The 16,739-nt window shown below is 33.4% G+C and overlaps 1 protein-coding gene across 1 annotated transcript in view; it reads left to right on the top strand.

Moving 5' to 3' along the window:
* The window catches only part of LOC111507545 (uncharacterized), a 490,644-nt gene that overhangs the window by 21,842 nt on the left and 452,063 nt on the right, over nt 1-16,739 (top strand). The window contains exon 2 of the mRNA XM_074179853.1: nt 2,067-2,226. Within this exon, the coding sequence (XP_074035954.1) occupies nt 2,111-2,226 (116 nt within the window). The 5' untranslated portion in view covers nt 2,067-2,110. The remainder of the gene's footprint in view (nt 1-2,066; nt 2,227-16,739) is intronic.

Genomic DNA, 16,739 nt, shown 5'->3' on the forward strand with positions numbered 1-16,739 from the left:
ATTTATTTTTACTTGTGAAAGGTAGAGGGAATTATAAAATCTATAATGTCCCAAGGGAGTTATGACCCTCTTTATTGATAGCGTAACTATGACGATATAAGCTTATAATATCCCGGTCAGAAATAAATTACTTAAAACAATTTTGACAGACTCAAAGTGAAAATGGAAAACAAATGAACGATAACCGAAAACCATCGCCCCCTCGATGCTGGTTTACTGAAAGTTTGTTGCCGCCTTATAGGCCTCATTTTACAGCCGAGCTATCTGTATATGAATAAAATATTAGGTTGGCTATATGCGAGCGTAAAAATTTCGCAGAGGTGTATGAAATTACTCATTATTAGTGTCTCATGTTTTCATGAGTTTAATGTTTCTCAATATTTTTGAAAATTATTGTTAGGTAAAATTCATTTTCAGGATCTCTCTGTTGCAAACTTGTTTCAGCAAAATTTCTTTTTTCATCATTTATGACTTCTATTTGTAAATATACGAATAAAAGAATCAACCTGTCTAAACAATTAGTTTGATTTACTAAGTCAGAGAGGTTTATGAATGTTCATTCAGAAGAGTCACAAATTTTCTGACCAATGATGACGCTCTTGTGATGCACTGTTTGGAACCTTTGGTATAGTAATGAATATTACTGGAGTTTTTCCCAACACCATACCGTTATTTCAACACCTTGACACGTGTTCTGATCACCAAGTGATCATTTTCAAGAGAAATATCAAACTAAATATACTTACCATGTTATCCTTATTTATAACATACATACCTCTTCTAGGTACCTGCGTCTTAAGTGTCTTATATTAATTTCACAATATTGCCTTCTCTACTAGTCTCAAATTGAATTTAATGATCAAAATATTATCTTAACAAGCTATATAACATACTATTAGGTATTGGTCCATCATCGTTATTCATTATATTATTATGTTTACTTATTTCTACACTCTCAAAGGCATTTAGATGCCTGTTGTTGTTAACTTGTCTAACTGATCTCAATGAACTGAAGTCTATGGGAGGGTTTTTGTTGCAAAATATGATGGGTGACTGCTGATTTTTTTTGGTCTTCAATATTTTAAGTGTGCTAAGTGTTCCTTATATCTTATTTCAATAGATATTTTGATCTATCCATAATATTTTGCATCGCGGTCCTTGCATTTAATTTCGTAAATTCCAGACTTTTCCGAAATCTCGACTTTGTCTTTTGGACTTTCTAAAAGGCTTTGTAGTTTATGACTTGTTTTAAAAACCAACTCCATACCTACTTCCTTGAAAGTCTTCTCAAAGTTCTTCGTGTATTGGTGGTATGGAAGTGAGATAGTTTTATCTTGGTTTTCGTCGTTTTTATAAGTCGAGATTTCGTTAATTTTCAACCTAATATCTTTCTTCCTTTTTATATCATCTACAATACACCTCGACAAACCTTTACTGGCTGCTATTTCCTGAAGTGTACGTTTTTCTTTCTTGGACCTCTCATGTGTGAGAGGAAAAGTCAAAAGACGATGCACTAGAAAATTCAGTCCAACACGTTTGTGATGTCTGCAGTGATGTGAACTGTCAACAATATACCTGTACGTGCATTTTTCTTTTCTAAACACATGGTATTCTAGCCCTCCATTTTAGCTTCTCATTACTAAAACGTCAAGAAATGGAAGTTGTCCTTAATTTTCTAACTCATACGTGAATTTTATTGATGTAAATCTGTTATAAAAAAAGGAAACAAATTCCTCAATATTCGATTTTTTGTTATCGAATATCGCGGAAACATCATCCACATACCTTACCCATATCCTGGGTTTCCATTTCAAATCTGCTTATGAACAGGTTTGCCAGATAGGGGAAAAGGGTAGGGGGAAAGGAACGGCATAGCCGTTCCCTCATGTTGCTTATAAAAGCAATCATCTACCTGGAAACGATTTTGTTTCATACACAAATTAGTGAGAGGAACGAATTCATCAATTTCATTATAATTGAAATTATTTTTCTCTAGTAATTCCCTTACATTCAAATAACTTTCGAAAATTGAAAAATTAGGACTTTAATTCGTAATTTCTTTACAGGTTCTGAGCACGTTGCTGTAGTATAGATCGCGAAATTATTGGAAATGGACGAAAAGAAGCAATATTCGGCTTTAACAATTGATCGAGCAGCTTTTTTGTTACTGAGAGTCAAGAAAGCGTTCAAGAAAAAGAAACTCCAACGCAAAGAGCGGGAAAGAAGGTGAGATTATTAATTTTCTAAATCAATAATTCATTAACTTTTGTGGAACCCACTGTTTCCTATTTTAATGAATGTTCATCAATATTGGAATATATTATCATGACGAATTCTTAGGCTAACTTGACAACCAAATGAGTTCTGTAACAAGTTTTGATGCATGAATGATATGCAAATTTTATATTTCCTCGAAATAATTTTTATAGAACAGTTTATGTGTCATCAATCCAAAGAAACTGCCTGAGCATTTATTTTGACAAACAGTTCAGGAAATTTATTGTACGATACCGAATATTTTCTGAAAAAAAGTTGCGAGCAAAAGAATAAATAATTATGAATTAAATTTCTAAATATTCACCTTTTGAAAAGTTCCTACACAGTACGATCTGGTGAACAAGCTTCCTGGCTGATACGACGACGGACATTGCATTATATCCGACACACATTTATGCAAGATAATTCACACAGTTAGTCTTGTAGATGTTTCTTGTTCATCTATCATCAGATCCTACTGGAAGAGACAAATATTTCGAGATTTCATTTCTCATTCGTGTCTATCGCTTCTCGATACAGTAATCAGGATTATTTCGATTTCTATAGTGCATTTCTTTTAATGTCCCCTCTTTTATTTTTAGAACGGGTCGACTGAAAAAATTTAAATTTGGGATAATGAAATTAATGCACGAATACTTTAAATGAAATTGACAGATGGAACATTCAAGATGGCGACTGGGCGCCATCTGGGAAAAAAAATTAAGTGGAAAGGGGGGTCCTGTGACACATCATTTTGAAGCTTCTGACGAATACTTTACAACCCTAGATTATGAAGTCAATATATTCACAGTCTGCAAAATGGCGGAACATTTGATGATTTTCTGAAGACAAACACATTAATATCGATATTTTTATGAATATTATTTTTATTTGCCATATGGTATTTCCAACAACCCGATAAGGTATGTTAAGTTATTTTTTGTTTATAAAAACGACAAAAAATGTCAGTACGACAATGAACATCATTGTTTAGTTAGAATATTCTCATTCAGTTTTTGGTTTTACTAGTAATAGGTATGACAACAATCTCTAAAATGGTCAATTCTCGTCCATTGGAAGAAAAAATTGAAGCGATTTTAATTTACGGTGCGACGCATAACTTTCACGAGACCGACAGAATTTTCAATGAATGTTTTCCAAATCCTCCTCTGTAGAAAATATTGGCCGTCGAGGTCCTACAGTATGGCCAGCCCGCTCACCAGATTTGATACCTTTGGACTTTTTCTATAGGTCTATTTGAAGCAAAAGGTGTACAAAACTGAACCTGCTTCAATATTGGATATACGGCAGAGAATAATAAATATTTGTAGAGATATCAACGTAAAATATCAGATAGGCTGTTCATATGTCAAGAAGTTCAAGGAAACCATTTCGTGCATCTTCTGAACTGACCTCAAGCTTATTATCTTATAATATGTAGTTAAATGTCATTTTATTTGAGCAATTTATTAAAGGTTCAACATTTTGTAGTAGTTGGAGATGTAGACAATATATTCTAGGGTTGTGAAGCATTTGTCAGGAGCTTCAAAAAGATGTGTCACAAGACCCTCACTTTCCATTTAATTTTTTTCCCAGATGGCGGCCAGTCGCCATCACTTCAAAATAAAGAGTGCATGCATTATTTCAATTACATCCGAATTTAAATTGTTTGAGTTGACCCGTTCAAAAAATAAAAGGGGGGGACATTAAAGAAATGCAATGTACTTATAAGCAGAATACTTCAATTGAATAAAATGCATGAACCTGAGATGAAGTGAATGAAAATTGAAATCATATGCGATAGTTTCTATTAAAATACAAATAATACTAAAGAGTATATTCTATGCCGAGAAAGTTATTTCATTCTAGGCCTACATCACTTTTTGAATTTCAAATCATTTGGTCACAGTGAATAACGAATAGATAATGGTGCAGAAAAGAACTGGAATCAATTTTTCCAACAATAAGTTATAGAATGATCAGATGAATAGATAGATAGGAAGGCATTTATTGACTCCTTTGAGAACAAGAAGTAATATTTGTGGGCTGTTCAAAAATGTTCACAGTTTCAGTTGTTTAGCATGTTTAGTTTGTTGGTGAAAGACAAAAGTTATAGAAGTTTTGCGTGTTCGACGATTTTCTGTTATAAAACGAATGGATCAGAGAACTGGCATCAAATTTTGTGAAAAAATGAAATGAACATCTCAGAAACACTTGAAATGTCGACAGTGGCATACGGTGATTGTACTCTAAGTCAGAAAAATGTTCACGAGTGGTACAAGCTTTTTACAGACTATCGAGAAGGTGTGAATAACGACGATCCCTCGATGGGAATATTTATGGTTTGAATAAACATTTTAATAATTCTCATTATGAATTTTGCTTATAGGAATATTTCAAAGAAGAAAAATATATGGATATCAAATCCAAGTATTTCGGAAACCATATGTTGTTTTTCTTGAATCCCTTGAAGAAAACACTGGAAAGAATGTTTACAATCACATGAGTGTCAGATTGAAGACCTTTTGAAACTGAATGGATAATATTCAGTCAAAACTCGATGAGAACTCTGAAGATCATTTAATGTACGACAAAAACTCCCCAACAGAATATTAACAGTGACTCCATTACAGCTCAGATTATTACGTTACGTGATGTACCTTTTCTCGTAGATTAGTTATATTGCTACTTTAATAATCTAATTACACCTCACATTTGCTTTTCCTTCAGGATATTCACTCGTTTTCAAACGCTCTGAAGTTCGTGAAGTAGTGAAGTAGCGGTTATTATTGATCTAGTCGTTACTGACAAGCAGTACTTTCAGACTACTACCAAATGAGACTTTGATCCACATATAATGTAATATTGTATCTGTATGCTTGGAGGAGATCGACAATGTTTTATGATGAATTTCATTAGTTCGGACTTCCATTGTCTGATATTGCATGAAATTATTCGAAATCCCTGACAGAACTAATAAACAAAAAGAATGAAAAAAGATTAGCTGAAATAAGAATTATATTAGGTAAAAAAACCTGAAATGAAATAACAGTGAAATAAAATACAAGTAAAAATAGAACAACTGAACAAAAATAAAAAATAAATCGTTAAGAGATTCCAAGCCAATTCACTTCACGACGTTTCGATTTTTAGTATTCACATTCGTCTTCGGGTGATGACTGGACTAATTAAAAAAATCTGTTTAAAATCTGTTTTTTCGTTAATCAGCTGTCGCCCCCATACGAACGACAACTCTCAGAAGTTGAGAAACTTGTGCGAGCTAAGGACTAACGAGGTCTTACCTTTTAACGTGTGATTCCTAACACGGTTGCAGAATCATCCCAGCTCCAATCAGATAAATTCTCTCGAGAAAAGTATCTGGTCGAGGCAGGAATCGAACCCACGGTCTTCCGATCGTGAGTCGAAATTCCTTCAAAAGATGACTATTTATGGATCATTTGAGTACTTTCACTTATCTCCGTTTTTCTTTTTTCACTTCACCGGCTTAGAGGGAGATGACCGCTAGCTTGGCTGAATATATTGTTGGACAGCATGTATGCGGCTTCCTTGAATTTTCTCCTAAACCAATGTTCCTCTCTGTGTATGATCTCAGCTTGGGACCACTCGATGTTGTATTGATGGGTCCAAACATGGTCTGCTATTCCCGATTTGCTGGTTTCCCCCCGCTGTGTGTGTTTCTTGTGCTCGGCAATGCGAACATTCAATGGCCTCTTAGTTTCACCGGTATAGGATTTTCCGCACTCACAGGGTATCCGGTAAATGCAATTCTTGGAATCGAAGCCCGCGTTTGATGGCCTGGTTTTCGTGAGGCTGCTACGGATAGTGTTTCCGGATCTGAAGCAGGTTCTGATGTTGTTCTTGTACCCAATTCTTCCTATCCTTTCCGATAATCCTCTAATGTAGGTAAGTACAAACACTGTTTGTGACGGCTTCTCTTCCTTGCGAGGCTCCTGCTGTCTTTCAGCCAAGTTGAAGATCATTTTTGATGATGTCTAGTTCCTTCTCGAGACCTTTTTTCGTATTACAGAGCCCAAAGCACGGTCTTATAGAGTATTGAAGATTCCTCTTTCAGTCGATTGATGGTGGTTGGATTCGTGCTTCAGATACTGTCCCGTGTGAGTGGATTATCGGAATACAGATGTTTCCCATATAGTGTCGGTCACCTTCACCAATACGTCTAAGAATGGCAATTCGTTGTGGACTTCCTTTTCCATTGTGAAAGTGATGGAAGGTCTTCATGTGTTTTTTTGTCTAATATAATTGTTATTTTCAGCTCATCGTTTTTTAATTATTTTTTTTATTAGTTCCTTCAGGGATTTCAAATCATTTTATACAATATCAGACAATGGAAGTCCGAACTAATGAAATTCATTGTATCTGTGTCAATTTTCATTAACTCAGTTGAACCACAATAAAATGTAGCAGTTTGTAGCCGAGTGTCCGACAGACCCAACAACAAGACTAAATAACTTAGGCAGAACTTCTCTTGATGTCGTGCAAAAAATGTTTCATTGAACAAAGTATGATACTTTTCGTATTGGACCGAATCGAATGGAAATCGACCCAACTTCAAATTGATTGTGTGAAGATGTACTAACGAAACTCCTGCTACATTCCTGGACGGGTGAAGCGTTAACAAAAAATGTCACATCTGAACAACCACTTTCAAAAACAAATATCCAATTTCCATGTGTTCAAATCAATCGCATCCAGAAATCTACACGCCGCTTTTCTTTAACAAAACTTGAAATAATGAAAAATGAAAGCAAACACATCCGAATTTAATATCTCGAATTTCACGAAGCGAGGACTTTTGTCGTTCATATTCATTTTACACATAGCTTAGACCGAATTGATTAAATGCTAATTTAAACTCCTGTGAATTGAATCTCTCTTCTGATGAGTCTTCTTATCATCAAGTTCATCAAGAAGCAGATTTATTTATGTTATATAATGTATTGATTTATCTGGGAATGTTCAGCAGTTGGAAAGATATACCATTATGAAAAATTCACTCTGAACATCAATGGAATCATGGTTAGAATAAATATTCCATAAAAGATAATGATTGTAACGCAACACCTGTCAGACACCTGTCAGAATGAAATTAAACTCTGCAGCTGCCCAGGACGACCACGGAGTGAAACGACATCTAGGTATCATAATTACAACGTCAGACTCAGGGAAATCGATATTACTTGCCTTAAGGTTGACAGTCACTCAAATATTCGTTGTGTAATGTATCTATTAGAATATCCGTTTATATAATTGTGGAAGTGTATTTGTCGAATATTGAAAAAAAACTTGGAACATTTTTCAAAACATTCATTTATTGGCGGCGCAGTGATTTCGAAACTCCATTTAAGGTTAGATGTCCCAGATGTCTCAAAATGATAATTACACTTCCACTTTCTCACGAAATGAATTATTGGTAGGAGAAAATAATATTCTAGATATCTAGATTATAACGATCAAATACTAAATATTTGTTTGGAGGTGGTTGACAATGTTTCGTCTTGTATTTCATCAGTTCGGACTTCCATTGTCTAATATAATAGATATAATATGATTTGAAATCCCCGAAAAAAAAATTTAAAAGATTAACCAAAAATAACAATTTCATCAAACAAAAACTGAAATTACATAGACATATGACATACAAGCAACACAAAATGAAAAATTCAAATATCAATAAAAGCTGAAAATTGAAAAACTTTAAAAATATCAACAACAATAAATGAAAAATTGAAATTTAAAAGATTCCAAACTAAGTTACGTCACGACGTTTCGATTGTTAGAATCCACAATCGTCTTCAGGTGATAACTATTTGTTGCTTGTATGTTATTTCTATGTAATTTCAGTTTTTCGTTTAATAGAATTGTTAAATTCGGTTGGATGTCCGAACTGATGAAATAAAATACTAAATGTTGCCTTCAGTCTATACGAGCTAAACTCCAGTCTTGAGGATTTGAGGAACACCAGTCCACGATATTCCAGTCATATTTTTGAAACATCTTCCTGAAGCAGCTAAAGTGTTTTTGCTTCTCGGACCAGATTCTTATAGGCCATAAGTTTTACATGTTCAATGACAAAACTTATGGAGAAAATGGCCAGTTGTCCATTTAAGAAAACGACGATCAGGTATCGACAATATTGTGGACTTAGAAAGATTCTGGAGGCATTGGCAACAAAACAAACCTGTATTGCAATATGTCCTGACTGCGTTAAAAACTTTTTGATAAATAGATCTTTCTCAGTAAAAGTTCACAATTTCTCGTGCGATAATGCCATCGAAGAAAATGGAACCCCTCAAGGATCCGTAATCAGTCCAACGTTGTTCTTAAATGCGATAAATTATATACTTCTGCACTGCACTGTTTAGAACCTTCGATGTACACGTGTTTTAATCACCAAGTAATCATCTTCGAGGGGAGGAATGAACTAACTAAATTAGTGTTGGTGTTGGGATTGAACTCCAGTAATATGAGCTAAATTATACAAATACAACTTAAAAAAAACCTCTGAAGGCTCGTTTATATGCTGACGATTTGGTGATGTACATAAACACATAACTGAGATGAAAACTCTCTTACAACACTTCGCCTCCGATAGAGGCTTGAAATTCTCTGTTACAAAAACTAATGGTATGGTGTTTTCCAAATTATAGTCCATAGAAAATCTCCGTTAAAACTGTACAATGAAAGGTTAATTTTCAAATCACATGTTGAATTATTAGAAATGTGGTTTGACCCAAAACTATCTTGGAAAGTACATATCAAACAACCAAAACTTTTCTCTCATAAAATCTTAAGAAAGCATAACACTATTCATAAAACTGCGCTTCGAATTGATTTGGAAGCATTTCGCACTACTCCGATAGAAAGTATTTAACCTTATCACATGGCACATCCATAGCAGCAAATAGAAATAAGCCTTTGTACAACAATACCTCCACCAATAAACACTTGCACTATTTCGATAGGAAGACACGTAAACCTACGTCGTACTATGGAAGAATTTGAACGTATCTTCAGCACCTAAACATTGATTTCCCGGATGTCTATCTGTTAGATCTTGACCACCCACGCTTGGACTATACTAATTCCTGAACATCGATTTACATCACTGTAATGAACTAGATACAAACTCTACTATAATCAGAACTATCTCAATCTCTATTTTAAATCAGCGTTACCATAATTTCACGAAAGTATAAACAGATGCTTCAAAAATCCACAACGGTGTTGGTGCAGCGGTGGTAACTCCTACCAATGCATGTTTTTAAATATAAACTTCCCTCTGCCACTACCGTCATTCCGCAAAACTGAATGCATTATACAAGGCAATCCACTACATTAATTCATTCAATTTTCCTCTAGTCCTAATCCTTACAGACTCCTTTAGTTCAGTAGAATATAACAGCAATTTATCCTACTAATTCTATAGCCAAAATGATGAAATCAGAACTGTTGGAAGCAAAGATGAACAGGAAAATCAGCGTTATGGGATCGCTTCTCACATCGGGATAGATGGAAATGAAAGAGCAGACCAATGTGAACGAAACACGATAGTAAGTGCCAAATCAGGCGTAGTATCTCGTAGTGTACCGAGTGATTTGAAAGTCTTTTTCAAAAAGAAATGTTTGTGTTTCTGGAATCTAAAGTGGGTAAATTCGCGATCACAATTGCCTTACATTAAAAAAAATATCTTGGGTTGGCAACCAACTTGTAAGAACAGAAAAGTACAAATAACTCTCACGCATACAAGATTTATAAATACAGTCCTATCTTCTAACGAATAGTGACCCAATTGGATGTGACGATTGTGACACAGTACAAAGTGTAAATCACATTTAAAATGAATGGCCTGAATACAATGATAAGATAAGATAAGATAAGATAATATTTATTGACCAAAACGCGATACACTTGGTATATGTGTGGTAAGTCAGGGTATATATTTAAAATATGACATTATGAGGACCCCAAGTCAAATAATCAAATGAGTAGTACATTCAGTGAACTTACATCGCAGTGATAAGGCACACACAAAACAAGCAAAATATATACATAATAACAATGTTAGACTAGGAATGCCAGACAAAACTTTAAATTAAAATGTATTTGAGTTGTTTGGGAGATCGTCGTTCAAGAAGTCCTGATAACTATAATAGCATTTCTGTATTAGAAGGTTTTTAATATTGTTGTGAAATTTTAGTTACTCTTGACCTTTTTAAATTTATCTGGTATCTTATTGAAGCAGGTGATAGCATTGTACTGTGGAGATTTCTTGAAAAATGACATACGATGTTGAGGGATTTGCAATAGATGTCCATTTCTGGTATTGTAGTTATGGACAGTGGCGTTCTCTGTGAAGAGATTAGGGTTTTCCCTAGCAAACATTATGCATTTCAAGATAAAGATGCAAGGCGCTGTTAACATTTTTTTCTCAATAAAGATAGCACGGCAACTGTCCCTGTAGTTCATATTGAATGGGCAACAAAAACTCTCATAAAATCATTTGCCCTCCCCCAGATCATAATATTAAATTGATATGGGAGTATACCATAGCATGATAAATGCTGAGTAACGCTGATTCCCTTAATGTTGATTTCAGTTGCTTTATTGCATAGTATGCTTTATTTATTTTAGAACATGTATTGTCTACTTGTTTTTCCCAGTTCAGATTAGAATCTAAATAAGTACCAAGAAATTTCGTCACCTGTACGTTTTCAATATCATATGTAACAGGAGCATTTAGAGTATCAGTCCTAAAGTGAAACTTCATCGATACTGATTTGGAGGTATTTAGGATAAGTTTGTTTCTTTGGCACCAAGCACTGAACTGGTCAACAATACTTTCAGATTTACAAATAAGTTGCTCAACGTTTTGTCCCGTTAAAGTTATGGTAGTGTCATCCGCAAACATCGTAATGTGTCCATCTTCTATATATTGAGGTAGGTCGTTTGTATATAGGAGAAACAGTAGGGGACCTACAACCGAGCCCTGGGGCACACCGAGTGTTATCTTTTTGGTCTCAGAGAACGACCCATTGCAAAGTACCTTCATGTTTCTTTCGGACATGTAAGATTGTATCCAATTAATTATATTAGTTGGGAGACCTAAATTGGATAGTTTAGGGAGTAGAAACTCCGGGCACACTGTATCGAAAGCCTTCGATAAATCGAAGAATAAAGAGAGTACAACTATTTAATCATCAGATCCCGAATGACATTAGAATTCTCTTCGGGACAGAATTTTTCTCAAAAAATCTAATTGGTTACCTCAAATCGATAGACTCATTTGCACACTTCTTGTTTTAGTCTTTATCATTATTAGTATTGTATTAGTATTGTGCTGATCCGTTGCCAATCACCTTGCAGGTGGTTACCACTAGGTGGATTTCGCTTAGAATATTCAAACGATTAACGAAAGAGCATCTCTCGTATGTCAAAAAAACAACAAAAAAAATGACGGTTTAAAAACAAACGCGATAACTTGTATTCGAATAGAATCAGTACAGAGATATAGGTAACCCATCATACTTGTTAGTGACTACTAAATCCAGAAAGGATAACTTCGTTGATAAATTATGTTTCAGTTTAGACACGTACGGCTTTCTCTGAGCTGAAAAATAAGCAAAGGAATAGAAAATTATATTGAGAATTGGGAAACGAATAAAAAAATAAGGATGATCTAAGTGGACCCTTACGACAGGAAACATTATAAATTAAATACATGAAATATATTGTAACTTTAAATAATTATCCAGCCAATTATATTCTAAATACTGAAGTAACAGGCTGGAAAGACTGAAAAAATCAGTTTTTTCTCTCAGAAAACTTACAAAGGTTATCCAGTTCTTTATGACCTAATATCGAGTGACCTATATACGTTAGTGATTGTTAACAGCCTTCTTGCCGATTATTATGTGATAAAACTGCAATATGAAGCAACTACATCATGTGTTTTCAAGATTGATTACACTGATGTTTGAATTTTCAAGGTGAGAGAAAAGTTAAGAAGCGATGAATTATAAGAGAAACAATGAGTTCTAAATAAGAAATTTCCTTTCTTTTCGCTGCGTGTTGTTTGAGAGCTGATGACAAACGATGAAGAGTAATGTTTTATTTATTTTTTGATTTCATCGAATACTTTTGGTGAACAAATTGATAAGTACCATTCACGTCAAAGAAGTAGAAGTAGAATTATTTCATGAAAGTGATACTTCTGTAGGATTTGGTTCATGTTTAAAAATTCAAACAAACTCAAAAAACCCCTTCAGAAAGCTTATAATTCTTTAGTTCCTCGGCTTCATAATGTCATTCCATCCGAAACCAAGATGATTTCAACATTCGTTCATTTGAATGATAATTGAAAGTATGAATACTGAGACAATTCATTCATGAATTATGATTTTTAATGTCATTACGATGTCATCGATGACATAAGCAGATCAAGCTTATTCCATGACATTAAAAATCGTAATTCATTAATGAATTATGTGTATTTTCTATAATGTTATCCAATATGGTACTGAAGAGCCTTAGTGTCTTAAGGCGAAACATCGATGTATACCAGTGAGGATGACAGTGTTACATGTAAGTGCAATTTGTTACCATTCATTTAAAGTAGAACTCAAGTGAATGATATCTAATTTTTATTCCACAACGAATGTTCGAAATACAAACTGAGTAGAGAAAAGTATCTTCTGTATAATTCAGTGTTCATATAGAAGTATTTGTTTCGAAAGAATTTTTTTCTTTCGTGTTTATATGAAAGTAGCTGTTTCAGGAGGACTTTCTTTCAGGTTGTGTCTGGAAGTTACTTCTTTGCTTGATCTACACATCCATGTATAGAGTTACTTATTTTCAAATTGATTACTTTCTTCCTTCCTTTGGAAGATTCCCTCATCTTTTTTTTTAGAAAGTCAAAGACTTTCTTTCCCAAAAAATAAATTAGCTTCTTATCTACTGAAACTTTCAGAAGTCCGAAAACTAGCTTACCACAATGTGCTATAAAACTTGATTTAGAAAATATTTTCTCCCAGCTGGTTTTAAAATAATATGGCTGGGCCGGACTGGTTTGAAAGTTGTATGGATAGAAATCCTCAACTATCTCTACGTACACCAGAAGCTACATCTTTGAGTAGAGCAACGTCGTTCAACAGAACCAACGTTAAAGTTATGTTATTTTTCTACGAAATATTTTAAAATTACGATATAGATATTATAATTACTCATAAATGTTGGGAGAATATTCGAAGGGATCTCTTTTGTTAATAAAGTTTTGAAATAATAATAAAAATGATTAATCATTGATAATTTTTTTAATTTTTTTTCGTAACATCGTGCCCCAAAAATATAACAACCAGCCCCAAATTGGGGGTAAGTTGTTACAACCGACTTTTTTTGTTAAATTGTCCATTGTGAAAAAATGACATACATTTTAATGACTTTTCAATATTTCAATAGCCGATAGATATACTAACGATAAAAGTAATCAAATGTATAAACTAGTTGATAGCTACTGTCACCTTTACAATTATCTAAAAATTGTAACAACGTGCCCCCCTCTCCGCTTCATATATACTTCTTCCTCAAGTCACAACCGATTTGGTTATAAATGAAAAAGGGATTCAGTCAATGCAGACACTTATCAGTTCCACCTTAGAATCCCTATAAATTTCGCGGATCGTTCCGTTGCCTCAGTTGGAAAGCTTCCCAATTTGAATCAGCGTCGTGCTTTGCGTCTATAATGTGAGAAATGAACTCCGCGAAACCCTCAACCCAAACTTCTCTGATTCGAAGTGCATATTATAAAATCTCACGTGTACGTTGTTGGCTGGAGCCAGAAAGCTCTTTCCATTTCATAATGATAGTTCGTTTTTTTCAGTCTATGAATATAATCAGTTTTTTTTGAGTAATACAGAAGTTCAGTTTGGGATGACGGCAGTTTTTAAAATTTTGAGAAGTTATTATTCTCAACTTCGTGGACCAATCATTGAAAAAAATATTTTACCATATAAACTGGCTGTTTATTTTATCATGTAGTAAGTTTGCCAAATTCTGAACCGTAGTAGATATATAGACGATTAGTTTGGAAAAGGATAACTATCGTAAGGAACAGTACCATAATCAAAGAAAATTCACAGGGACTTTCACCCTCCTGGAGTTATACCAAAAAAATTGAACGTGCTATTTTTGATTTTTTATGAATAGAATTGGTATTTCAGAAAATACAAAAAATGTAAAGCGGAAATTTTATGTCGAAAGGTACTATAACGGCGAAACAATGAATATTTGATTAAATGTTTTGTCTCAACACGGCCGCTATCAACTTTTTTGCCAAATACGGACTTGTCTCTTCTAGTACAAATATTGATGAAGCTATAAAATCACAATTCAGTTGTATATCCCATTTGCGCTTCATTAAAAATAATTAGTATCATCAGTAACAACAATTTTCGAATAAGGTCCATAGTTTAATACTTTCCCAAGTTTGCAATTTGGTCACCAACTCACTCCATAATAGCAATAATTTCAATAGTCAACTTTCTTCTACTTTCAATCAAACCAAAACATTTCTCAAACACAATACCAATATGAAGGTTATTTTTTCTGACAAAATTAACGTCACTACGACTATGACAACAACTCAGTACGATTCTCCAGCTGATGATATCCTCAACGATAATAATCCATACAAAATTCTTAACAAGATCTCCTTTACCACCTATCAGCAAGAAGCCTATAAAATAATTTCCTAATTAGTCTTATTGAAATTAAAATGGTGCACTAGGATTACTATTTGATTCAACTGTGTTTTCCTTTTCCAATAAAATTTATTAACAGATGAAAGATGGACATCTCTGTTTCTCCTAAGAGTATTCTAGCACAATATATGACGGACGATCTGGTAGAATCGTGCACCAGCAAATTGTCGTTTCAAATTGCTTTCTAAAGAAATTTGTGGACGACACAATCCTGGGTATTTCGCATAATGGCATTAATGAAATGCTGTAAGTTTTTTACAATTAGAATGAGCTGATCGTTCACTATTGAAGAAGAGAACGCTAGCAAGAGTATTCCTTCCTTAGATTCCTTATTGACAAGAAGAAAGCATGATTTATTGATAGCTTCGTGGTAAAGGAAGCCATCAGGTGCTTAGGGCAGATATTCATATTGTGACTCTTTTCATCAGATTGAACACAAATATCACAACTTAGTTTTTATTTTTCATTACCTCATCCAAGCAGTCATTCTTATAACTTAATAAATATAGTTTAAAAAAACTAAAAAACACGCTTTTGAAGAACATCGAACTAAAAAGTTAATTTTTTTTTAAAATAAGCTTAAAACAATAACAAACGAAAAATACTAGTATTATTGTGAAAAAGCGACGTTCGCTTGATATATAAAAATATGACACAAAGCGATTATAAGATGCAGTAAGTCTCCAACAGAGGGCGGACAGTTGTAAAATTTGTGAAGTTGAAATTTGCAGTAATAATTTCAAAAACCAATTCAGTCTTGATGTTTTGATTTGAAATTTCATTCAAAATATTAATGGACTAAAAATATTTTTTCAGTGAATAATTTTATTTTTCAAACCAATCTTTTGATTTGATATGTATGTCAAGCACCTTAATTCTAATTATTCGATTTTTTGAAATATTTAAGTGACTAAATTTTTTAGGTGTACAATTTACGATAAAGTTTTCATTGTTGAAATCCATATTCTGGTTTGCTTTCGAATAATCGAATTAGATTTTAAAATGTATCTTCCGTTTCGTTCAAAACTTTTTTCAGTACTGAATCACAGGTAATTGAAAATATTTAAATATTTCATCTGTAGTACAAAATTTCGCTAACACTTATAATTCTTAAAATATGTTTTTTATTTTGATTTTCTTTTGAACAACCTATCAAGGAGGTTACGTATAGCGTCATCTGCCCACGAATAGCTCAACCGAAGTTGATTCTCACTGTTATTTTGTATCCATTCACTTTTATATTTTTATGTTTTATAGTTTCCATATTCTTGTACTTACATTTATGTGTTGCATGAGAATATTCATTATTATTATTACTATTATTCATTTCAATATGTTGCATATATATTATCACTTTTTGACTACTTTTTCACCCCAAAATGCTGAAATCATGTTCAAATATTACTTTCAATTTGTATAACTTATATTCTTTAAAATAATAACACTTTGACAATAATATTTTATCGTCGACAATATCTTTTAAGTTGTGTATCTTATATTTCTTAAAATAGTAACACTTTGTCAATGAGATTTCATCTTCAACAATAAAGTACATTTTGATTTGATTCGATTTGATTGCAATAATTGATAGTTACGTACAGCGCCATCTGTTCGCAAATAGATCAAGAAATAATTGATAGTTATGTACAGTGCCATCTGCCCGCGAATAGATCAAGCAATAATGGC

The sequence above is a fragment of the Leptinotarsa decemlineata genome, unplaced genomic scaffold (genome assembly GCF_025532065.1).
Source record: "Leptinotarsa decemlineata unplaced genomic scaffold, Ldec_3_MD MMD2_tig00026282_RagTag_RagTag, whole genome shotgun sequence".
Classification (NCBI taxonomy): domain Eukaryota; kingdom Metazoa; phylum Arthropoda; class Insecta; order Coleoptera; family Chrysomelidae; genus Leptinotarsa; species Leptinotarsa decemlineata.